This window comes from Sphaerodactylus townsendi, linkage group LG12 (assembly GCF_021028975.2).
Source record: "Sphaerodactylus townsendi isolate TG3544 linkage group LG12, MPM_Stown_v2.3, whole genome shotgun sequence".
Taxonomy (NCBI): domain Eukaryota; kingdom Metazoa; phylum Chordata; class Lepidosauria; order Squamata; family Sphaerodactylidae; genus Sphaerodactylus; species Sphaerodactylus townsendi.
The window spans coordinates 30,304,770-30,329,857 of record NC_059436.1 but is presented as its reverse complement, the minus strand read 5'-3'; the positions used below and the strand labels follow the sequence as shown (position 1 = coordinate 30,329,857).

General features: G+C 45.2%; 1 protein-coding gene and 1 pseudogene across 1 annotated transcript in view; one reads left to right on the top strand and one right to left on the bottom strand.

Moving 5' to 3' along the window:
* Positions 1-23,218, bottom strand: part of LOC125442276 (tetraspanin-15-like) — a 97,865-nt gene extending 74,647 nt beyond the window's left edge. Inside the window, exon 1 of the mRNA XM_048513545.1 lies at positions 22,981-23,218. Coding sequence (XP_048369502.1) covers positions 22,981-23,067 — 87 coding nt within the window. The 5' untranslated portion in view covers positions 23,068-23,218. The remainder of the gene's footprint in view (positions 1-22,980) is intronic.
* LOC125441982 lies at positions 3,817-17,750 on the top strand (annotated as a pseudogene).
* Positions 23,219-25,088: the final 1,870 nt, after the last annotated feature.

The following is a 25,088-nucleotide window of genomic DNA, read 5'->3' as shown; positions in this document are numbered from 1 at the left end:
AGCAATAACAATGGGGTTGGAGACACAATTGAAAACTAAACCTATTCCTGCACTTTTGTGTAAAAAAATAAATAAAAGAAGAAATTTGCTAAAAGACAAGGGGCAGACAAGGTGCAACTGTTGGAGTGTCGTTGAGCATGACAATAGGGAAGGAAAGTAGGACTGCCAGTCTCCAAATGGGAAGATCTTCCAGAAGCACAGGTGATCTCCAGGCTACAGAAATCAATTTCCCAGGAGAAAACAGCTACCTTGGCGAATAGACTCTATGGCATTATACCACGCTGAGGTTCCTCCCCTCTTCAAAATCTACTCTTCCCAAGCTGCACCCACAAATCCCCAGAAATTTCCCAACCCTAGATGGAATGTAGAGAGTGTTTCATGTCAAGGCAGAATTCACCAGGATTTTCTTCCACAAAAGCTGAGTAGACTGCAGAGCTTAGCAGAAAGCCCCATTCACATTAGATGCTAGAGACAGGCGGTGTGTGCCCATGTGTGGCGGGGGAGGGGGTCGTTGCTTATAAACCCTGACAAGTTTATGCTTTGATCAACATCAGACACTCTTCCCGGGGTCCAAGCTTTCGTTCCCTGATTTGCATGGCATATTGGAGCAACAAAGCTAAATGAAGGGGGAAAAAACCACAGATTTTTATTGTTCCACCGAAGTTAGAAACAAGGTTTCCAGAAGGATGAAACAGAAGGTTAATGAAGTGAAACTTTAAAACTGGAAGGAACAAAGGAGAGTTAATTAGTTATTGGAAGACGACTGTTGCTACCCTCATGCCTGGCATATCAACGTCCCTGACTGCGCCCTCTAAAGCGAGGCGGAGGATGGCCCAGGTTTTTTTTTTTTTTTGCTATGACAAGCATCTCCTGGCTGCTTTTGGATATTTCAAGCTTCCACTTTCATCGCCAAAAGGACACCACAGTTTTAAAGTCAACCATTTTCTTCAATTCGAATGGCATCGCACAGCTGTTCCTGTCATATTCCACTCAGAAAAAAGAACCTCTGCTCTATCCTCCCATGCTCAAATCACCTCTGTCTAAAAATGCACCCAGCTTGCATAAAAGAACCTTATTTTAGCCCCTTCTGCAAGCCTGTTGAATGACTTTAATTAATTTTTTGGTATTCATGCAGCTGCTCCCCTTGCAGCCTGAAGTTTATGTGAAAATAACTTTCTATCCCTTTCTGGATTCAAAAAAAGAATCTTATTGCAATAGGAAACTCCCAAATCCTCCCATCTGCCTAATCCAAACCCAACTCTTTGGTAGTATATAGCACTTCAGTAGTAGTAGTAGTAGTAGTAGTAGTAGTAGTAGTAGTAGTGGTAGTAGTAGTAGTGGAAGAGGCTTGGATTTACACCCCCCTTTCTCTCCTGCAGGAGACTCAAAGGGGCTTACAATCTCTTCCTCCACCCACCCACAACAAACACTCTGGCCGTTTCCTCATGGGCCAAAAACGGCAGCCTGAGGGCGGTAAAAACGCCGCCCCCAGGCCGCTGTTCGCACAGGCGGCGCTGCTGAAACGAAGCAGCACCAACCTGGCTGCCCTTCCCCTCCCTCAGGGCGGCGTCAGGCCGCCCTAAAAAACAACCCTTTAAAGGGTTGTTTTTGAGGGAACAGCGTCTTCCCGGCGGCGCGGTGCTGTGGAGACAGGGGCCCCACAGTGCGAATAGCACCGCCGGGAACACGCTGTTTCCCTTCCCTTTCCCACTCACCTTGTCCCCGTCGTCGGCCTGCTGGCCTCCGAAGCCCCTCCCTCGCTGTCCTCTGACCCCTGGAGGTCGGAGGGCAGCGTGGGCGGGGTTCGGAGGGCCAGCAGGCCGATGACGGGGACAAGGTGAAGTGGAAAGAGGAAAAGGAGCAGAGCTGACTCCATCACGGAGCCGCCTGTCGTCCGCCCGGTGACCTCTCCTGAGAGCCACCCGCACGCTTTCGCTGTCGCGAGCGGCCCTCCGCCCGCAGCGGCAGAATTCTTGCCGGTGTGGGGGCACCTGGGGGGCCGTGCGGAAACGGCCTCTGTGAAATGGGTAGGGCTGAGAGAGCTTTGAAGAATTGTGACTAGCCCAAAGTCACCCAGCTGGCATGTGTTGGAGTACACAAGCTAATCCGGTTCACCAGATAAACCTCCACAGTTCTAGTGTCAGAGCCGGGAATCAAACCCGGTTCTCCAGATTAGAGTGCACCTGTTCTTAACCACTTCACCACGCTGGCACTTTTCAACTAGATGTACTTGAAAAGTTTACCATTTCAGCATCCTCCAAAGATAAAGGAGCATCCTCCAAAACTTCAAAACTTCTGCACTAACTGAGCAGGAAGGAGATGGTGCATTCCCCTTAAAAGGCAAAGTAACATACTGCGGAACTTTTAACAGAATGATTCCAGAGAAGCAGACTGCTGAAATGTTGTGGTTGCCAAGGAGACTGAACACCACTAAGGAGTGGACAAAAGGTGAGGAATGGAAACAGCTGAAAAGGATCAGTTGTGGACAGAAAAGATGCTGCAACTGAGGGGGAACCCCTTGAAAGAGCTAGACAGGGATTGAAAATAAAAGGGTATTGGCCACAAAACCATGCTGCTGACAGTGGCTACAGAGTAAAAAAAGAGAATGCAAGCCTGAAAGGTCAATAGCTGGCTAAGTCCAATGATAACAATTGGCTACAATGGGAGGTCTGGCTCTCCTCTGTGGCACATAATGCCTTTTATGAGCTAGAGCTGATATGCCAGCTTTTGCCATTTCTCAAAAGTGTGATCTGGCCATGGCGATTCATGCTTCGATTATGCCCAAGTTATATTACTGTAATGCACATTATGAGTGGCTGCCTTTAAAAATGATCTGGAAACTTCAGCTCATCTAAAATGCAGCACTCAGGGTCAGGCTATTGTTGGGGGTTGACATACAAAGGACCTTGAGCCCTACAATTTTTAAACTTTCCACTAACCACACCTGCAGCTTGACAATCAAACCTATCAAAGGCAAGCCAATTAATAACTCAAAACATCGTCAAGTTCCAGGCCTCCTTCCACCAAAATGAAAATAATATTTCTTCTTTCTTATCTTCATTTCCTCAACTGTAACTTGTTTCTTTAAAGCTAAGAGACATTTCAATCAAACTACCCCTGGTTGTCACAGCATGGACGGGTCTAGTAACAATTCAGAACAAGTTTCCTGTAATTGCCTGGGGACTAGTTCGGGAGCCGACATGCCCTCTCTGTCTTATTAGTCAAAGTCTCTTTCTGTTGTTTGCAAAGTTGTTATTATTTCATGCGGCTGCCTCCTTCCGTGCTTTCTACTCTTCATGCTGCTGCATCTTGTTCTCACTATTTAACAATATAATGGTGAATGCCATTTGTAGCAAGAGGTATTTTGTCTGGAGGGTCTTTGATGGTAGATAGTTTGGCACTCTTTTGAATGGGCCTAAGGTTGCCAAGCTGTGCCTAGCAACCAGTGGGAGATTTGGAGGAAGAAAGCCATGGGTCATGGCATGGCATCATTTCTGGGTTTTTGCAGGATAATACTACAGCTCTCTTGGAATTGCCAGAAACTCTATAGACATGCACTGACTGCCAATTTTGGTGGAAACCTGGAACTGATATCTCACCATCAGTCTGACAGTCCTTTTAAAAACTTTCTTTTGCCAATACTCCAAGCACAAAGCAGGAGCCTGACAACTCTAGCTATAGCTTCTATTAAATGCAGCAGGTATTTCTGAACCCTCATTTTATTCATTCCATTCTTTTTACTCAGAGCCACAAGTTACAATTGGCAGCCATCAAGCTGGTGCATTTGCCCTCCCTGGGGCACTTATCCTAGCGAAGATGGCAGTTGTGCTGGCAGTCAACCATCCCTCAGCCCCATACAGCAAAACCCAGAAGTTTGGACTGCGGCAGGACTATGCTGGTAACTCCGTTGGATGCCAGTGTGTGTGTGTGTGGGGGGGGGGGGTTAAGCCAGGGTGTTCCTGGGGGTGGAGCCAAGGTTAGTTGGCTCCCTTCCAGGTTTTAGGGTCAAGAGGGCTGCACCCCGGCCCTCAGACTTATGCCACCCTTTTGGCGGCATAAGTCCTTTAAGCCCTATGGGGCTTTCCAGCAGTGGTGGGGTGGTGGTGGTCCTGAACCTTTTTCTTGCTCCCCACACTGCCAGAAAGCTGTCTTGGACGCAACAGGCAGTGCTGCATTGGCCCTGTGTTCCACCACCTCCAGCTATTGATAGGATTACCCAACTGTCAATAAGCCACTCACTGGCTTCGCTTTTCATCCATTAAGAGATCAAAAACCTTACAAATCTAGAGGGTTAGTGTAACCTCCTTCTGTGGGTTCTGTGGGGCAGAACCTGGAATGAGTTGCAACAACAATTAACACTTTTAAAACATCAACATTTAACGTTACAATTCAAGGTCCTGTTCAGGTTGCATTTCAAGTCCTTCTATTTACAGTCTACTGATATTGCCAAGTCCAAATCTTCTTTGCAAGTTGGCTGGCTCCTGAAGACTCCAAGGGCTTGATGAACAGGTTGCAACATGATGAAGGTCTCCAGGAGAACTCTCACCCATTACAACCACAAAAGAAAACCCTTAACAAGGTGTTAAAGAGGGCTTATAGAAATCAAGGAGTCCGAAGTCTGGTAGCCTTGTTTCTTCTGCAAAAGGAGCTCTTTCAGCCTCTCTGCTGCTCCAAGTCTCCACCCCTTACTGGGTCAACTCCATTCTGGGCATGAGGGGTTACATTCTCCCCCACACTAAAATTCTGTCGTCCCGACAGTAATTCCTCGCAATGCAACTTTTGAAATCATTAAACAATGATTTCCCCAGAGATTCCTGTACTCTGAGGAATCACATTTGGTGCATCTGAATGCAGAACATTAGTCTTTCCCTTAAGCTTAGCTGCACTGGCTGTTTTGCAAAAGTCTTTACAGCACAATTGTTGCAATTAAGCCCAAGCAGTTCTGCCAGAAGGGATGGGGGATTGCAACTGGAATCCTTCCTTCATGCACAACTTCCAAACAGTGGTTTCAAATTAACACACAGCAACATCTCTCCTGGAACTTACATCACATAACAAAACAATTGTGTATGGGGATCAAAGCCCCAACTTGCTGCACACTTCCATTGCAAGCAATTTATATTTGCAATCTCACTTCCAAGCTCCCCATCACTGCAGCTGGTTGGGCGCCATTTGTAACCTCCTTCTGTGGGTTCTGTGGGGCAGAACCTGGAATGAGTTGCAACAACAATTAACATTTTTAAAAAAAAAAAAAAACACTTATCAACATTTAACGTTACAATTCAAGGTCCTGTTCAGGTTGCATTTCAAGTCCTTCTATTTACAGTCTACTGATATTGCCAAGTCCAAATCTTCTTTGCAAGTTGGCTGGCTCCTGAAGACTCCAAGGGCTTGATGAACAGGTTGCAACATGATGAAGGTCTCCAGGAGAACTCTCACCCATTACAACCACAAAAGAAAACCCTTAACAAGGTGTTAAGGGCTTATAGAAATCAAGGTCCGAGTCCGGTAGCCTTGTTCTTCTGCAAAAGAGCTCTTTCAGCCTCTCTGCTGCTCCAAGTCTCCACCCCTTACTGGGTCAACCCATTCTGGGCATGGGGGTTACATTAGCAGGATGGGAAGAGGAGAAAGCAATCCTCCGTCCTTGCACACACACACAGACACCAATAGTTGCCAGACAGCAACAAGTAGGAGTCTGGGAGAGAGAGAGCATAGGCATGGCATAATGATGTCATGTCACTTCTGGGGACAGCAGGATATGATGTCATGCTGCTATAGGAATTGCCAAAGACAATCAGCAATTCCTGGACCATCAGTAAAATCAGCAATTCCTAGTGTGAAATGACATCACTTCCAGGTTTCCCCTGGAAGTGATGCAATAATGTTACATCAGATGTGTGTGTTTTTAATTTATTTTTCTTCTGTTGGCGGACGACTGGTTTCTTTTGCTACCTGATGGACAGCAAGTGTTGCTGGTGGAAAGTCTCCTGTTACCGACCTGGCCTTTCAGAGGCTTTTATGCTAGGAAAGTAGACAAAGAGGAGAGGTGTTATTCTGCCAGTGGATGTTTATTTTGCTGCTTTATATTACGTGCTGGGCAATCTTTGTCCTTTCATTGAAATGCGCAGCTATTCTTCACTGTTTCAACAATACGTCCTGATCTGGGATTCAAGAAGGCAATTCCTGGCTGCAGTTAATCTTGAAATGGACTGTATTATATTTGCATCTTAGTTGTAATTTGGAAGGGCTATGACAAAAAGTGCAGAGATTGATAGAGCAACCTTCCCCACTACAAATCAAGATGGGCTTTTTAGTAACTTCCAGATACCATTTTGTGTCACCTAAACAACATCTGAGATCCAAAGGAGTCTGGGAGAGGCCCCCCCCCCCCCTAGTTTGCATTTTTTAAGACAGGAGAAATGGGAAAACATTTTGCTATACATGTAGGCAAGATGGATATTTTGCTGAAACATGTTTTAATAAAGAAAAAAAAGATGCCTGGTTTTCTCAGAGTTAATTGAAACTGGAAATAGGACCTGGGGAAGAGGCAATTCAAGTTTGCAGCAAATCTAAGTGCCAATAAAGATTCTACTGTAATTTTACCATTTAGACATTTGTGCTCTGCTTTTCTGCCAGTGGGGACCGAAGCAGCTTACAGCAGCCTCCCTTTCATCCATACTAAGATGAACATCCTTCCCAAGACCAGTCCAGAGGAATTGCTTTTACTGAAAGAAGGTCAAAGAACACATCCAAGTTTTATTGGATTATGGTATCAAAGCAACTTCCACTCCTTATGCAAATTTCTAGCCAGAGAAGGGTGCACGTTGTAAGGTATTGCAGGCTTTCAGCATTTTCTAACCCAAAGGGCCAGCAAACCCAGGAAGTGCAACTTTAAACTGAGGTGTGTTTTCCTCCTAGAGAAGATCAGTGGTTCTCAACCTTCCTAATGCCGCAACCCTTTAATACAGTTCCTCATGTTGTGGTGACCCCCAACCCTAACTTTTATCCATTTTACAGATGGAGAACACTGATGCAGAGGATCTTAGGCGATCCCTGTGAAAGGGTTGTTCGACCCCCAAAGGGGTCGCGATCCCCACTGGGATAGATGTTGCCTTGGAGAGAAAAGAAAGACCTTGGAGATCTGTGCAGCCTGGAGTTACTCTGATATAAGGAATTAAGCAATTTTTTAAAAAGAGAGAATGGGGGGTTCAGTAGCAGGCTTTATCACCCAGTTACCAAATCCCAAGGGTGGGACTGTAACACAGAGTTATCAGAGGTGGTATGGCTCAATAGCAGAGTATATGCTCTTGAAATGCCTGACAGTACAGCAGCTTTATGCATTCTCCCAGGGAAAATGGAGCTTTCTGCCCCCCCCATGGGCCCCTGCCCCACCTCCTGTGCCCCGCCCCCATGCTGCCTTTTGCCTGCGCCCCACTTACCTTAGCTGGGCAGGGGCACCCTGCAGTGGCCTCTGCCAGGCCTGGTGGGGCGGAATGAAGGGGAAGGAGGAGAGGTGTGGGGGCGATTTTCCACCCCATGTGACCCCAACGGCATCCACCCGGGGTGGCTGTCCCCACCCAGTCCCATGGAAGCTACGCCACTGCATTCTACTGCACAGCCCTCACACTGTGAAAGAACAACCAAAGCTCATAGCTTTCCTGAAAACTATCTCCTGAAAACTATCCCCACTTGCTTCCCAGTCATTCCCCATGCTTGAGTTGCATGAGGCAATGCTGGAAAAATCTGGAGGTCTAACAGCAAAACCCACGTTTTAGTAAAAAGTTTTAGTAAAACCCAAAAGAGTTTGGAAAGATGCTGGAGTATGAGCAATTCGAGGAGGCTCTCAGAAGGTTCTAGGCAGCACAAGCATGGCCATCATTGCCTGGACTTGTCTGGGAGAGAGCCATTGAGGGCCTACAGTATAAGGTGCTCTCAAACAATCCCCTCATTTACATTAAAATATGCTACTAAAATCATACAGGAAGATGCATTTTATATATGTAAGGAGTAACTGTTTCCCAAGTCTTTTAAGATCATACACCTCAAATTATTCCTTTGGGGACTAACTGTCATTTACAGGCATCATCCTACCATAAAAGAGCATTTAAAAACAAAAACTCTTCCCATCAGAATGACATATTTCAAGATGCCTATTAAAACTTGAGATGCTGGTTTTGCATGGGTAAAATTGGCTTAATCCACTTTCCCCACCCTGTTAATGAAGTGGAATTCATTTTGAAGGAAGATATTTGCATTTGCATAATCCCCCAAGCCATCTCTGTCACCCTTTACCCTAACCCAAGCAATCTGGTATTGCTCTGTTGGGGATCTATTTTGTGTAGCATTTTTTTCTCCTACAGCAGATAGGCAGAGGCCAATGTAGACTCAGGATCAGGGCAACAGCCTTCTCACTTCCTGTACTTGTATTTTAAGACAAACTGCTTCTGTACATGGAGGCTCTATGTCTCAGAGGACAAGCTTGAAACACAGACTGGTAGAAATCAAACCTAGAAGAAGAGAAGAAGAGTTTGGATTTATATCCCCCCTTTCTCTCCTGTAAGGAGACTCAAAGGGGCTTACATCTCCTTTCCCACCCCCACCCACAACAAACAACCTGTGATGTGGGTAGAACTGAGAGAACTCTGAAGAACTGTGACTAGCCCAAGGTCACCCAGATGGCATGGTGTTGGAGTGCACAAGCTAATCTGGTTCACCAGATAAGCCTCCACAGCTCAAGTGGCAGAGTGGGGAATCAAACCCAGTTCTCCAGATTAGAGTGCACCTGCTCTTAACCACTATACCACGCTGGCTCAAACCTAGCCTCTAAATAGTAGCATGTTAAGTCTTTGAGTAGCTTTATCCTTGCTGTTCTCAAGGAAAGAAAGTTTCATTGGGGAAGCCTTCTCCAGTTCCCATATTTATACCAATTGCTCTTGCCCTGTTCTTGATAGCAATTAATTTGATGGATGACAATTGGTCTTCCCCACTTGCATACATCGGATTGGATTCGGCAATTTGCTCTGAAGTGTCTTATGCTGTCAAAAACCCACACACTTTACATCCATCATCTCTGAACTGTGAGGAAAAGTGAGAGGGAGGGTGTCTACTGATTAGCTCTCTGCCAGATCAAGAGGGCAGAAAGACAAACACACCAATAACTTTGGACAAACAACTGTTAATGCTTGTAGAAATATCATCGGGGATAGGTTTCAAGGAATGCCCACTTTTTGTGCCACTAGCACAGCAATCTGGCCAGCATTTTATCTGGAGAGTCAGTTTTAAACTGCCTGAATCGGCTGCTGGTCCAAGAAATGACATCCTGAGCAGAGATGCTGTAATTAGGCTTGGAGATTCAGGTGCAACAAATACCAGATTTGGCCCGAATCTGGGCATATTCGGGCAAAAATCAGCCGAATATGTCCTGCCCGAATCTGAACGAATCTGAATGCAACGTATTCAGGCTTTTTGTTGGTATTTTTGGTGTTTTTGCATTTTGGCCTGCAGGGGTTCATTTTTAAAGCTAGCAGCAGCAAAATTTCAGAGTATGAATCGGGGACTATTCTGATGATGCCCTCCAACTTTGGTAAAGTTTGGTTTGGAGGGCAAAGTTATAGACCCCCAAAGTGGGTGCCCACATTGTTTTCAATGGGAGCTAACAAGAAATGGGGGCTACCCCTTGGAGGGTCTATAACAGGGGTCCCCAAACTACGGCCCGGGGGCCAAATGTGGCCCCCTGAAGGCATTTATCCGGCCCGCCAGGCATGGTGGCAATGGCTCCATTCATGTGCAGTGGGGGCTCGAGGGAGAGGAGGAACCGGCCCCAACGGCTGTTGATTGCAGTTACGTGATGGCACCCTCAAATCTCCATGAATTTTCTGACCCAGAGTTGGAAACCTTACATGTGGCAATGCCTGCTCCGCCCTTCCCTCTCGGCTACTCCATGTGTTGCTCTCAGGCTTTCTGTTCCGCCTCACTCCCATTGGCATCAGCCAGGCTGGTGAATCACAACCTGATCCTGGGTCAGATGGAATGTTTCATTGGGAAAGTTCTGCTTTTTTTTTTACAGGGGAAGGTATTCCACAGCCTCCCCAACAATATTTGGAGCCTACCCTGTACTTGACATACTTTGGTCACTGTTCTAAAAATAGATCATGACAGAAAGGCTGAAAGGTGAAATCAAACATTTTACAATCATTTGTGCATAGGAATTTGTTCATAGTTTTTTTTAGTCCGGTCCTCCAACAGTCTGAGGGACAGTGAACTGGCCCCCTGTTTAAAAAGTTTGGGGACCCTTGGTCTATAACCTTGACCCCCCCTAAACCAACCTTCACCAAACTTGGGAGGTATCATAAGAACAGTCTCTGGATGAGACTCCAAAATTTTGGTGCCAGTAGATTTAAAAATGTGCCCCTGACAGCCACCCAAAGAAATTTCCCCAGATTCTGTTATGTGAAGTGCCTTAACTCCATTGTAGTCAATGGGGAATTTGGGGGGGGAGGGCTGTGGGGTGCACATTTTTCAAGGTAAAGCCACAAAACATTTAGGGTATCTTTAAGAAAGCATCTTGATGACACCATCCAGGGGTGGTGACCTTTGCTTCAGGGAGTTGAATGTTATTGGCCGCCAAAACAGTAGCCCCCATTTCCGAAATGTTCTGTAGAATGAAGAAGTCATGCAGTATTGAGGGCAGAGATTCAGTAAGCCTGTGATGGATAGGGAGGGAAAGACAGGCTATAAATAAATAGCCCACCATGTTTTACTTCAGCTTGGAAGAGCTTGGCTAGCAGAGCACAACAGCTGACAAGAGATGAACTTACCTGGAAAGTAAAATATTGGCAAACAGCAAATTTGAATGCTCACTGCTTGCTAAATGCAAAATCGAGTGAGTTCCATACCACAGATAAAATGCCTTATCACCTCAAACACGATGCTTTTCAGTGGCATTCATTCAAATAAATTTAGCAGTCAGTCATTAGTCAAATCAGGTGACACACATTCATGCAAGACAGGCCCATGAGAAAATGATCTGAATAAAAGGTATGGATGTATAGCAAAAATTGGCACACGATAAGAGAGGCATTCAGGAGTCACTGAAGAAAAGAATGGGGGCAGAATGTATGGTAGTGAGAAAAACTAAGATTTTAAGTGGGATTGTGTGCCATTTAAAGAACCTGAACTGGATTGTTAAATTTCAGAATTCAAACTAGTTATATCAGGTAATCATAGTCATATCCTGTAGATTACAAAGGAAAATCCCACATCTAGTTGTAACTTCCCCTAGAACTGGAAAGACTGCACTTTTTACCTTTCCAATTTCAGGCAGATAAGTTAAAGGTATCCCTGTTCTATAAGAAAAAAAATTCTAATTTGGAAACTGAATTGCTATCCAAGGAAGATTTTCTCTGGAACCTTGAGCAGAGGTGGTGGGGAGGAAACAGGAAAGTGGAGACAAATCTTAACTTTCAGAATTTTTCTCCAAGCTCAGCTGACTCTGCAATGGAGTTTGGCTGGAAGAAAATACACATTAAGCATACAAGTTCACCAGCATGTTGTTAGCAAGAAGAGATGAAGAATTAGTAGAGTGGAGAGGAGAAAGCACAAAAGATAAAGCAGATAAAAGAATAAGAGGTATCAAGAACTTCACAAGAAAAAGAAAGAGGCGTTGGCTAGTAAGATGTAGAGCATGTTTGCCCCAAAGCTAATTCCCCAGCAAATTAATTATAAGAAGCTTCTCTTACTTTGTTACTAGACCTGCAGGGTCTCATTTCCTGGCAGGACTCACCAGCCTTGTTGAAAATACACCACTCTAGCCCTACTTTCCTTATGATGACCAAGTTTCTGGGCCCTTCCCCACTTACCTTTTCCCGAGGGCTGCTGCCACTTGGTGTCCCGCCCTTGCGCAGCATCCCTGGCCTTGGCGCTCGGAGCTCCACGACCCAGCTCTCTCAAGGTCTATCAAAAGGCCCTTTGAAAGAGCCAGGGATGTCACAAGCAGCTAAGGAAGGCTCGACAGCAGCAGCGTCGGGGCGGCTGCGCTGTCGCCGCCCCTCTCAGTGGGGAGCGCCGAGGGACCCCGCGCTACTCTCCTCGAGTAGCGCGGGGCTTAGGGTAAGTGGGGAAGGGCCCTCTGTCTCCTCCTCATGGGGCTCACAGTATCTGGGAGCAGGGATTTGTGTGGGGGGCAGGGGAAGTATATCTACTTATAGTTTTTGCACTACAGACCTCTGAGAGATTTCAGATCCTTCTAAACCAACTATTCTTCAGCACAGAACTGATCCTTCAATTCTGATCTCTTGCATCTGATCTGGACTACTGTGTGTGTTTGCCTGTGAAAGACAGGAAGAAGCCTTCTCAGCCTTCAACCCATGAAGCACATCAGATAAAAAACTAAACAAATGTTCCCCACAGTCTCTGGAAAGGGAAGGGGTAGGAGAAGTCTGGATCTCTTACTCATTGTCTCTCTTGGGCTCTGCCTGACATCTTGTATGAGCAATGTGTTTCTTTCTGTCAGTTGCAAGACCTGGGGGCTGGCTAGCACTGCCTGCCCAATGGGGCAGTCTTTGTGCCTGCAGTCTTTGTGCCAGCATCCTCCCACATCTGCCATACGTTTTATCGTGGGCTATCAAAAGTTTTTCTACTGCCCACCTGGCATATCTACTGCCCACCTAGCATATTATCACTCTGAGATAACAGGACAGCTCCTTGTTGAATTAAGGTTGTATACATTTTAAAACAAACAAAACACTCCCTGAATGTCTCTGCATTCGTTCTAGCTGCTTTGGTGCAGTCCTCAGGATATGCCAGCTTTCAGGTGAGACCTGGGGACCCCCCAAGCCAAAGTTCATCTGCAGCTTACAGAGATCAGTTTCCCTGGAGGACATGGATGCTTTGGAGGTTAGACTGTATGGCACTGTACCCCCTGAGGTCCCTGTACTCCCCAGGTTCCATCCTCAAGTCTCCAGGAATGTTCCAGCCTGCATCTGGCAACCCTACCCTACCTCCCCCCACCAGTGGCCAGAAGGAACCTGGCAACCCTTTAAATAAACAATATTTAAAGCCATGTTGTCATTACAGTTATGCAAACAAGTTCTGCGCTTATACAGCACCAGGAAGCTTTCCCAAGCCAGTGAGAAAATGCAACGACTGCAGAAAATGGAAAAGCTGCCAACAGGAAAGCCAGTCGGGGCAATCCTGTTTGGTGGGAACTCTTCTGGTTGGATGGCACTACAGCCATATGCATACCTGCTGGTGCCAAGTCACTGCTAAAACCCTTACTGTCCTAATCCTTCCTTCTGCCCAAGGCGATAAGAACGAGACAGACATATCTGTTAACACTCTGCTCACGCTTCACCAGCTCTTCCTGACTCCTAAAAACACTGAGACAGCAAAGCACCAGAAGAAGAGCCCAGTTTCTGCCCATTCCTGAATGTTTGCAATAGTTTCAGTATGACTTGAAAGCCTTTTTGGTATCTCCAGATGGGTACAGCTGCTGTGTTACTTCTAAAGCCTTCACTGTGCTGTCCACACAGTAGAAACTAGGCAGGGAGGCACCTGTAACCACTAGGATTCTACTCACATCCAGAAGTAATTATGATCTGACCGCTAAATTGGAAAACTGTTCCGTATGATTGGAAAACTGTTCCATCTTTCTGAATGGGTCATGGTTTAATTGGAGAGCTCTGCCAGCAATATTAGGTTGAAGTATTCTGATTCAAGAAAAATTGAGGGAGAGGGAAGAAGAAGGATACAGCTTATAAGACAGTATAATGGAGGGAGATTTGAGGCTGAAATTTCTTGAGAGAGAACTGTTCTCCCTGCAGAACAATTCAGTCTTAAGGGTGAAAGAAGACAGCTGGACTTTATTGAGAGCTTTTTGCAATTAGGTTTAATACTGTTTGAAATAATATGCCTTTGACTTGAAGATTTGTCAGTTCTTGATCTAAAAATGACAACTTAGGTTATATTCTAATTCATGTAACAGGCTAGTAAATAACTGACAATTTTTCCCTTGATTATATTAATTAATGATTGGTGAAGTCACTGGAACGAAGTGTGGACAACCATGAGGATAAATATAATATGACAGCCCCTATTTTAGGGATTGTAGTATATACGTTACCTCTTTTTTAATACATTAATTGAAGGAGAGAGAGAGAGGGAGAGAGAGAGAGAGAGAGAGAGAGAGAGAGAGAGAGATGTTGAACAGTGTAAACATCTCTACTGGCCATTCAAAGCTTTCCCAGTCAAACAACCAAAACTACTCCATCCCTTGAACTGAGTTGAGAAACAGACCCCTTCTTTTTGGCTATGAAGAGGAAACTTATTCTCATGAAGAATTTCACAGATACCATGGGTACAGATGAAGTCGGTACGGCGACGCAATGAAGAGACGAGACGCAGCAATATCATCCAGTGGAGAGAAGCCAGCGGCGGGCTAGTGCGATCCGTGGATCTGGCTAATCTGCCGTACCGTGGTCCCTGGAACCTTTTATTAGGGTTTGGGGAAGGCGGGAGAGCGGGAGAAAGTTGCGCAATTCATGGCCTACGGGGGCAGTGTACGTGCAGGAAGAAATGTCTCTGTCTGGGTCAATTCCACATCTGGGGGTCTTGTGACCCATGACTCAGGCATCTGGTGACCTGTGAGTCAGGGGGATCTCATGATGTCCGGACGTGGGAGCCCAGGAGGGCACAGATGGCGCAGGCATTCCTGTGCACTTTCTGAGGCTCTATTGGGTCTGCTGACGCACCCCTACATACAGAAGTGACAATGATGTAATTATGCTAAGCTAGTGACACCAGGAAGTAGGATCCCTTCTGTGAAGTGCTCATAAAGATGCACATTTCTCAGACACACAGAAAGTATCTGCCACCTTCAGTCCAAGGCCGACAAGTCAGCAAAGTATCGCAGCTAGCAATTATTGACAGCAAAGCATGAAAAACTTCTTTGCTCAACAGACACCAATTTAATTCCATTACTTAAAGGTCAGACGAACAGCAGCCACCGGCCCTGCCTTATTGAAGGCCATCTCTTTCCTCCCCCTCTCTGGGATTCATTTCGACCAAAGAAGAACTGCGTCAGACATCTTTTATTATAGTCATTTCTTGTTCAGCTTGCTCCACAAGAACTCATGACTCGAAGATTAAGCTTCTCGTGTTCTACCAATTAGACTGATTTGAGGGGAAGGGTGTCCTATAATCTACTCTGCCTTCCAAAACAAGAGCCATTCACAGTGTCATTCTTGATTTAGCCACATTCTGTGTCCAGTTATTCAGCCTTGACTATACCCAAGGCAGAAAGAGATCTAGAGGTAGTAGGATAGACCACACCATTTCAGACTGGCCTGAAAGAAGGAAAACCACATTTTTAAATATTGCCTCCTGTAAAGGAATGCCCAACAAGCAGGCAAGAACTTATATCCCCAAAAAATGTTTATTTTCAGAAAGTTTTTAAAATAAATATAATAATTCATGAATGACACCCTGTACCTCTCCCACACTGCACCTCCTGATATACCACCTGGTTTATCACCCAATTGTGCTGCTTGATAATCCAGGTTTGAGATACTATAACCAGGAGGAAAACTAGCCACCACTTCTTCTCAAAGAAGTGAAGGATACACCACAACTGGGATAAGAACAACTCTGAAACTCTTGTTGTTCTTGAACCCCTCTCTCCCTCGTGAAAATGGACGCTAACAGGTGATCTACACACAGAAATAAATCATGTGGCACCGAGTTCTGAGGACCATACATTTTTAACTGCTTGCAAGGATTCCACTGGAAATGTTCTTCCATGTCAAAAATTTCACAACCCATAAAAATACCCCCCCTCCCACACACACACACACACACACACACACACTTCTGCATTCTCTCCATTGTTTGTATTTCTTTTGATCAGCCAACTTTGGCAGACACAATTAAGCCAGGTAGAAACCAATGACCACAGTTGTTAACTACGTACCAACTTTCAGGCTAGGAACTGTACGACTTTTCCCTTCCCTTAGATTCCCATTGGTGGAACTTCACAATGTGAATTCAATTAGCGTTCAACTGTCAGAGATACAATTTGGAAGACATTGGTCTTTTTATATACACCCCATTATTCAACACCAGGCATAGCAGAAATTGTCAGTAAACCCTCCATAATTGCACAGCAACTCCCTGAAGATCTCTTTTATACATTGCAAGCAGACTACACAGCCGCTTTAACAGCCAAATGGGCTACTTCTGCAGGCCTGCCTCAAGATAGCAATTTCCCTAATTACAATATGGCCATTTTCTATGCAGTTAACTATCTCTGCGGAAGGTTTGGAAGGTCATCATCTCAATCCTGCAACAACAGGGCTGTCTCAAAAATGTTAGACAATCCTAAGTGCCCAGGAGGGATGGTAAGATGGACAGGGATTCTTTTTTTAAAAAAATTGTGAGAGCAGACAACCTCCTCCCCAAAGTTAACCACCCACCTTTTATAATCCCTCTGACTACCGAAATGAATGTGACAATCACTCAAGAAGCAGAAAGTAACATTTAAGTGTATAATAAACAAGCACGGAAGAGGAGACGAAAAAGAGTGTGCCACTGTTTTTATTGTATTACTGTTTAACAGTAATACAGCAGGCTGAAATTCAATAGCTGAACTTTCCCCCTCGGTGTCTCTCGCAGGAGACAATAGCTGGATCTGTTGAATTTCTTATCTATCAGAGCTATTTGGATCCAAAGCCAAGTCAAACAGAAGGGGTGACCTCCTGCAGCGAAGGGCTCCATGGCCCACTGGCATCAGCACTGTTATGATGACTCACAGCCCCATCCAAAGGGGAGGGGCAGAATCTGCCATTGGGAGTAGCACAGGGCTGTTCTGGCAAATTGGGCCTCTTTGGGGCACTTGCCCCAACAAAGGGGTGGACCCGCTAGTGGTGTGTGTGGGGGGGAGGGGGGTAACATTAACAGTAACAGGCCTTGCCCGGCTTCCACTTTGATTTAGGATTTTTTTGGGTAAATCGTGTGATGGATAACGGCATAATGTGTTTTAACATGATATTCTTAATAGCTGAAGGGGGTTGGGGCCCAGATGCAAGCAAGTTCAGGAAAAGCTAATTCCATCTTTATAAAAGGGGTACTCTAATCCTGTGCTTGCCCAGAGAGCTGTACCTGCAGATAACTCATGCCTCTTCACTAGCATATATTATGTGGTAGAAGGTGGTGTTTATGACTCAGCATGTGCCCCACAGGTGAGAAATCTTATAGCCCATTTTATAGCAAGTGATTCCAAATTCCACTGTGAGGAAATACTAGGAAAAAACTAGGAAAGAACTAATCAAGAATACTGTGATTGAATTAGAAGAGATATTACATGGGGAGAAGTCACTGAGGTTTCTATTTTATCTAAGTTTCATGATGGTGAAATTTGTGTAGTGGATACTCTGACAATCAGAATTTATCACTTTGGGGAAGATGCTGGCAATGCTAAACAGGTCCTTCTAATTTATGATGGCACTCACTATGATCACCTTGAGTGCAAAACACTCAACTCAGACATTCCTTCCCAGACTATTTTTTTCACGCATCAGACAATATGGTCCTTGGAGCTAGCAAATGAAGTCAGAAGAAAAAGGCAGTTCACTGATGAAAACCAGTTTACACTGAGATGTATATTATGTCAGAAAGGATTAACAGGACAAGTGGAAGTCAGAGGACATTTTAGAGAGACAAGACATTTGGACAGATGTGCATTTTTGTGTGAGACTTGACCTGGGATGGCTCAACCACACATTCACATCAAGCAATGAACACATCTATGAAACTGGCCCTTCAATCCTGCCTTCGACCATAAACATCAAAGGTATTACTTTGCAGCAAAAGACCTGATCAACTATCAGTGTCCTTTGGCTGTGCAGAAGCTTTGGTCATTTCATCCTATTTGCTTAATCTAGTTTACGTAAATGAATCGTCACAATATTTTCAGTCTAGCTGAGGGGTTGGCCATGCTGAGTTATGGTAATAATGAACGTTAATTGTTTTATTAACTTTTCAAATCAATGCAAACCAAATGACGGAAAGCAAAACCATTGCTGTATTTCCCCATAGATCCTTTCTATGGACTCATCAACTGAACACTTGACATACCATCGTTAGGGAAATTGGCAAACCTCCAAGATCACCCAAGAAATGCTCCACAAGCAACAGCACCCAATAAGCAGTGCTGTACCACCCAACACAAAACTCTTGAGGAAACTACCTGCAGCATTAGTGGTTTGTATGATCAAGTCCACTTGAGGTTTTCCTCCATTTACTATATTCCATTTAGTTCTTCAATAATCTGCAATAAAAGATGTGCTTACTCCTGTGGCAGTTAATGCAGTGTTTCTGTCACTAGGTATTGCTAGACTGCTATTTGCCTGCCATCTTTGTGTATATGAAAACGAGTATTGAGGCAACTACGGTAGTGCCGTCTGGCAACATATAAGTATTATAGTGCCAAATGAAAGCAACCCATACAAACTAGTTATTTATTGAGGACACTTCTTATCTCATTTTCTCACCAATGGGACTCAGAGCAGTTAGCACAAATATCAACCAAACAAGATATACACTAAATATCCAGGCTTTGCCTGAGATCTATTGAGACCAGTCTGTCATGGTCACCAGCAATGAGCCAAGGATTTTGGCTCTTGCCCTTTGGCTCTTGCCCTCTGGCTACTCCCAGGTTTTAAGTGCCTGAGGCAAGAAAAGTAACCAAAGCACAGCTTAAACCTTAAAGCAGCTGGTAGCCATCTTGCTACAATCCCCCACCTTGCTAAAGAAATCCTAATCCGGGTAGCCAACCACACAGAAAGAAGATGGCCACATTTATCATCTGTGTAGCCCACTTGAATCACCTTCTACTCCAAAGGCTCAACAAGATTAAACCTGATCTGAACAGAATTTTTCCTACATGCAATACATTCCTCAAGGAACATAATCTAATGTTGGATGAGCCCCAGGAATGCAGGGGTAGAAAACAGCACCCGGGACAAAATGGCGCACAGGCACCTCCCCTGCCCCACCCCCATCCCCCACACATATGCACATCGAAAAAAGGTGGGCAGAACAGGGCAAGGGCGATTTTTCTGCCTCCCAGGCACACACCCAGTGCAATATGCAACTTCTTGCCCCCTTGTAGCTACATCACTGATGAGGCCCAAAAGCAAGATCAGAATGACCATAGGCATCAAGACAAAAAACTTGTGGCCATTTACTCAAGAACTTTGGTTTTCTTTTGAGGAAGTATAAAGCCTTTTTGTCCAGTGGACCATCTAAAGCTGTTATGTGACTAATTACACCAGGCTGCTTTAACACTGATCTACTGCGCTCAGTATTGTCTACTGTGACTGGCAGAAGCTCTCTGGCACAGGTATTTCACACAACCTCCTGTCTGTTCCTTTTAAGGGGAGATGCTGAGGACTGAACCAGGGATAATGCTCTGCCATTGAGTCACGTCCCCTTCCCTATGGAACAGTGTGCTTCTAAAGAGTGCCCTGCTGTTGCAGGAAATATAGCTCCTATAGTTTATGGAGGCTACCCTTTGACAGGCAAGCTGATGGCACTGATTATCAGAAAGATCGATAGAAATGTTTACAGTCTAAGTCAGCAATTCCCTGATGTCAAATTGAAACAAATCATTAGCAGAGTACTAGGAAGCCTCTTCAGGGCAAGGAATTGGCTTTGATTGAATGGTTCCCCCATCCCCATGATAGCAGCATGCCCCAGACTAGCTTGTTTTGGCTGCTGTGGGTTTTCCAAGCTGTGAGACTTTGGTCTGGTAGTTTTTGCTCCTAACGTTTCATTCGTATCTATGGCTGGTACCGTGACATGCCTCTGAAGATACCATAGATCTGGGTGAGTAAAAACTACTACCTCAGAGCCTGGAAAACCACAACCAGTTGATTCCAGCCATGAAAGTCTTCGACAATACATTATACCTCCTTTCTTTGAGGTATACCTTCAATGCAAGTCACAGCATTAGGCACCTGTTTGATCCATGCATACACAGGATAAGAAAAAATGGCAACCTGGATTAGAGTGCTGACCATTGTCACAAAGAAGCAAAGAGGAAGGTGAAGTGGTGAGACTCCAAGGAGGGCCAGCTGTTGCCCATTAAGCATGAAAGAAGTTTCCATAATCCAGTATAAAAAGGTAACACACACCCAGCTCAGAAACACTATCACTGTTTATATTTTTGCCACACCCTTTTTGGGAAACATATCCAGTCTGTGAGCTACACCTCTTTTCTCAGCAAACTTTGATTCACTGAGCAGTAAAACAATTCCTATAATTAAGAGCAATCCACTTGTGGCTACATTACTCTGCCACACAACCAGTGCAAACAAGTAGTAAAGAGGCCAAGTTGACAATGAAACCATCAAGGAAAGATTACTTGCATTCCATAACCTGCCACACCAACCCTAACACAAAGCCCACTGTCTACTTAAGTAAAGTGTTTACTTACATTTTTGTGTGTGCCCAGTCTCAAAGACTCTGGGTGGATATGTGAGTATGTATGCACACAAGATAACAGGAGAATGAAATTTGTTGGGGTAAGCCTTGATAAACCAGAGTCCGAAAGTTTGTGGTGTAGGCCCCATGATTCTTAGAAGAGTCTGAAAAAGACACTTTTATATTTTGCCCTGAAAACAGGGGATTCTGTGTATCCCTAAATGGTTAAGTCACTTGTACATTATCCAGGAAGCAAAGATTCTTTAAGTATCAATCTCCAAGGATAGACTTCTCTATGAGGTCCACAACCTCTGTGAGGAGAACGCAAAAAGTTCAATTATGTCTTCAAGCAGACATTGATCACACTGTGATCAAGACCCAGATCTTCAGAATCCCTAACAGACCATCAGATAATTGTCCCATACAGAAGAAGGTGGCTCAGCATATGCCCTCTATAATGTACCGGGCCTATTACAACTTGGGATAGTCTCATGGTTGTCATACATGCCATGACTTGTCAGCATGAATATTAACGTGGCCTGGGACAATCATTCTCAAGGTAATCAATAACACATCTAAGATAATACCTATCAGCTCAGCCAGCCTACCCATTGGCAAGCCACAGCAGCCTCAGCCAGTGCTGGGAACCCACACAGTGAAAGATGGCCTAATGAAAAAAAATGTACAAAAGCCAAACTTCCTGTACTGCTCAACAGAAATTTAGTGATCCATCCTGTTCTCCTGCTGCAGGCTGTATAATATCACCCCATCTCTTCCTTCAACTTCCTGAAAATAAGGCCTCCCTTACCATTGTCACCCCTTTTATACATCCTGTAAATTCACGCATGCCCTGACCTAGATAAGCCAGGCTAGCTAGCCCAATCTCCTCATGAAGGTAAGCATGGCCAGCCCTGGTTAATATGTGAATGGAAGCCCACCAAGGAAGTCCAGGGTTGTGACAAAGAGGTAGGCAATAGGAAACCTCCTCTGCTGCAGGCTCTATAATATCACCCCATCCAACTTCCTGAATATAAGGCCTCTCTCACCTCTGTCACCTCTTTTATGTAACTGACACATTGCTGCTTTTTAGTACAGCTGACTCCAAGACAATGCTACCCAAACCAACAAGAATACATAGGACAGAAGGGGTCATACACACACCTAAAGCTTCCCCTGCCATTAGCTGAGATAGGCCCACTGTGGCACTGTTTTGTGATGATAAGTAGAGCTGTCCATTAGTCTTCCACATCAAGGGGCTGGGTGGGCAAGCCTCAAAGCACACAAAGTAAACTGCTGAAAGGAGTCACCTAGACACTTAATGCAATTGCAGTAATAATACAATATATATATTTATAAAAGCTGAGAGTTTAGAGTGCTTTGCTATCGTTTCGCCAACATCAGAATGAAACAGAGGTCACGTTTATTCCAGATCGCACATTTGTGAGTCACTGCTTACGTCTTCCGATGCCCCAAAGAGGAAATCATTTTCTCTCAGGTTCAGCCGACTAACACATCCCTTTGGAATTATCAGAAATATCAACTGTTTCAGCTAGAATTATCTTGAAGTGGGAAATGGAAGATGATGGAGAGAAGGTCATAAAGGCCACCTCTGTACAGTTGCCTACAGAAACCGGTGGAAATAGCTGAAATTTCTAACTACTAATGCTTGTGGGGAGGAGGGGAGGCAGCTGCTCATCCACTTTCTTGCTACCTCTCAGTGCCATTCCAAAGGGATGAGAAAACACACAATGCACCATCTCAGAAACAGCTACTTTCTATATTGCAGGCTTCAACCCATGCCAGAAACTGAGCCCTGGTGAAATCTGGCATAGGTTGAGCCCTTGGGGCCGCTTGGGGAGAGCCCAGTTCTCAGCCTCCCAATGGACCATCCATCCTTATGCTGAAGACTTCCCTGCCCCTTTCCTAGCTTCTCAACTGCCTTGTATGAGGAGGTCCACCTCTGCTACATCAGGACCAGCCTCCCAGAAAAAAGAACGGGAGGGATGGTCGAGCAGTCCCCCTCAGCATCGCTTGCGACAAGGATGCTCCTTCCGAACAAAAGGGGGCGTGTGCACGCGCACGCCACTGCCTTGTGCAAAACACAAACAGAAGAAGCCAGAGACAATAGAAAACCAGAGGCGGCGTTAAGGTTGCACAGTTCAAAACATGACCAAACGTCTGTTTTAGGTTTTTTTAAAAAATTAGAGGCTGAAGAGGCCGGGCCCAGGACTCATTTCATTCGGCTCAGGAGGGGGAAAAAGCAGGGGGAAGAGAGTTGCGGAGACCAAAATGGAGACAATAACAATCATCTTTCTGTGCGGGTACACGGGAGGCAGAGCCCGCTTTGCTCTGCCTGGCTGGCTCACCCGCACGCACACAGCCCCATCATCACGCGATTCTTTGGGAAGCGGACAAAGGGAGGAGGGGGCCGTTTCCGTGGGTTCCTGGGGGCCCTGGGGGGGGGGGCGGCATCGGGGGTGGGGGGGAAGCGCCTGAGTCACCTACCGAGAAGAGGGTGGAATACGCAGAGAGCGCAAATTTGATGCAGTAGTAGTAGAGCAGGGAGTCTTTCCACTCCGCTTCTTTGCTCATCGCTGTGGTCGGTGATGCTCCAGCCCGCCTGGAGTCGGAGGGGCTCAGCGACAAGGCTCCCGGGCATTGAGTCGCCCGCACTTGCTACCTTGGTTTGCCAGGGCTCTTTCTTCCAACTTCCGCTCCGGCGAAAGTGAAAGCAATTAAAGGGGCAGGAGCCGCGGAATCGCGACAGATAAGGTTAACCCTTCGAGGGCTTGTCACCTGGAGTCCTTGCACAGCTGCCGCCAAGCCTTGGGTTGCCAGTTTGCACTGTAGCTGTGAGAAGCCGTGTTTGTTTCCCTGCTGAGAAAAGCCTTACCTGCGGATCAAACCGTTACTAAAGGTTAAACTTCAGCTGGCGACCTTTGAATCTTGACTTTCAACATAATGAGGAAGGAAGAGCTGGAATCCTCTCAGCCACTCTCAACATATTCCTACCCATTAGGCTTACCATCTTTGGCTTGAGAAATTCCTGGGAGGTATTTGGGGAGGGCAAAGTTTGAAGAAGGGAAGGAGGTCAGTTGGGGATGTGATACAGACCACCATGACTGCCAAAGGCCACTGTAGACCCCCAGATAATGATTCCTGTCGCCACCCCCCATATGACCCTGATCCAAACCAAATACCATGACAATGTAAACCATGTGACTTGCAGTATCATGAATCTGTAGTAAAAGAATTGGCCTGCCTAGCCATCTGCCCATTCATGGCAGACATGACTCATCAAAGGATAAAGCTAGGAGACTTAAATCCGCCACCAGGTTCCGATTTAATGCAGAATCGTTCCATGGACAAAATTGAAAAGCTCAGAAATATCCTGGTTCAGATAATCTTGAGACAACACTCTCTCCAGGCTATTTGCAATAGAAGCTAAGAGTCACTCTTCATGGCAAGCACGACTCAACAGAAAGAAATGCTACTTCTTTGAAAACTGGCCACCAACCCCAGAATGATTATAGAAGTTGCAGTGTCAAAAAATGAAGGGAACGAGAACACACAGAGCCAGGTTATCTTCATGACAGACAACATTTAATAAGGAACTTTTAAGCAACCTGTCACATGTCTCTAATACTCAGGTCCCCAGTCCACCATGGAAAGATGCTTGGTGCCACACTCTCAGACAGACCTACCTCATAGGGTTGTTGTGAGGGTAAAATGGAAGTCAGAACAATGCAGCTTTGGGCGCCTAATGGGGAGAAATACTGGATATAACATTTTTTTATAAATCTACTTTTAAATGATATTTAAAATATTGTGTCATTTGTTGTAGATCGAAGTAGCCTTTACAAAGGGCTGTGAGATTTTCCACCCACACAATAATAATGACAACAACTCAGTGCCTCAGATGAGATATCTAACTGCTGTTCCACATGTATAACCATGAAAACACATTAATGTTCCATTAAATGGTGGCGGGGGGTGGGGGTGGGGTGGTGGGGAACATCCTTTCACTATACTGTCAGATCATGAAGAAATGTTACTTACCCCTTTTCTGTTCATAATATTTATAAAGGTTTGTTACTATACTACTATTAAGTATATTCTGTCGCCAAGTTGGATATATTCTGTCGCCAAGCCTTGGGAATAAATGGGGGAGAACAGGAAAGGAGGAGAGAACTAAAAGGAGGAAAATATTGTTTTTATATTGCTGCAGCACTGAGGAAGCAATGGGGCTTGTTCATGTAAGTGTGCCTGGGATTATAGTCAACCAGGGAACACAAATGCTTCACACTGATAGTTCCTTTGCATTGTCCATACATGGTAAGCACCATGCCATGCACAGTAAAGCTCAAACAACATCTCCATGTATAAGATTCTTAGTCCAACAACCACCAAGACACCACCACACTCTCCCCCCTCCCCTTTTTAACCACAATAACCAGAAAGCCAGCAATCAGCATCTATAGCCACATATTCCAGGGCTTCTGGCAATCAGGATATGAATTCTGGAAAAAGAATTCCTGGATAAAGTCTGCAAATCACCATTTTTGGTGTATTATTCCAATCACAACGTCCCTGATGCACTAAGGAGGTGACTT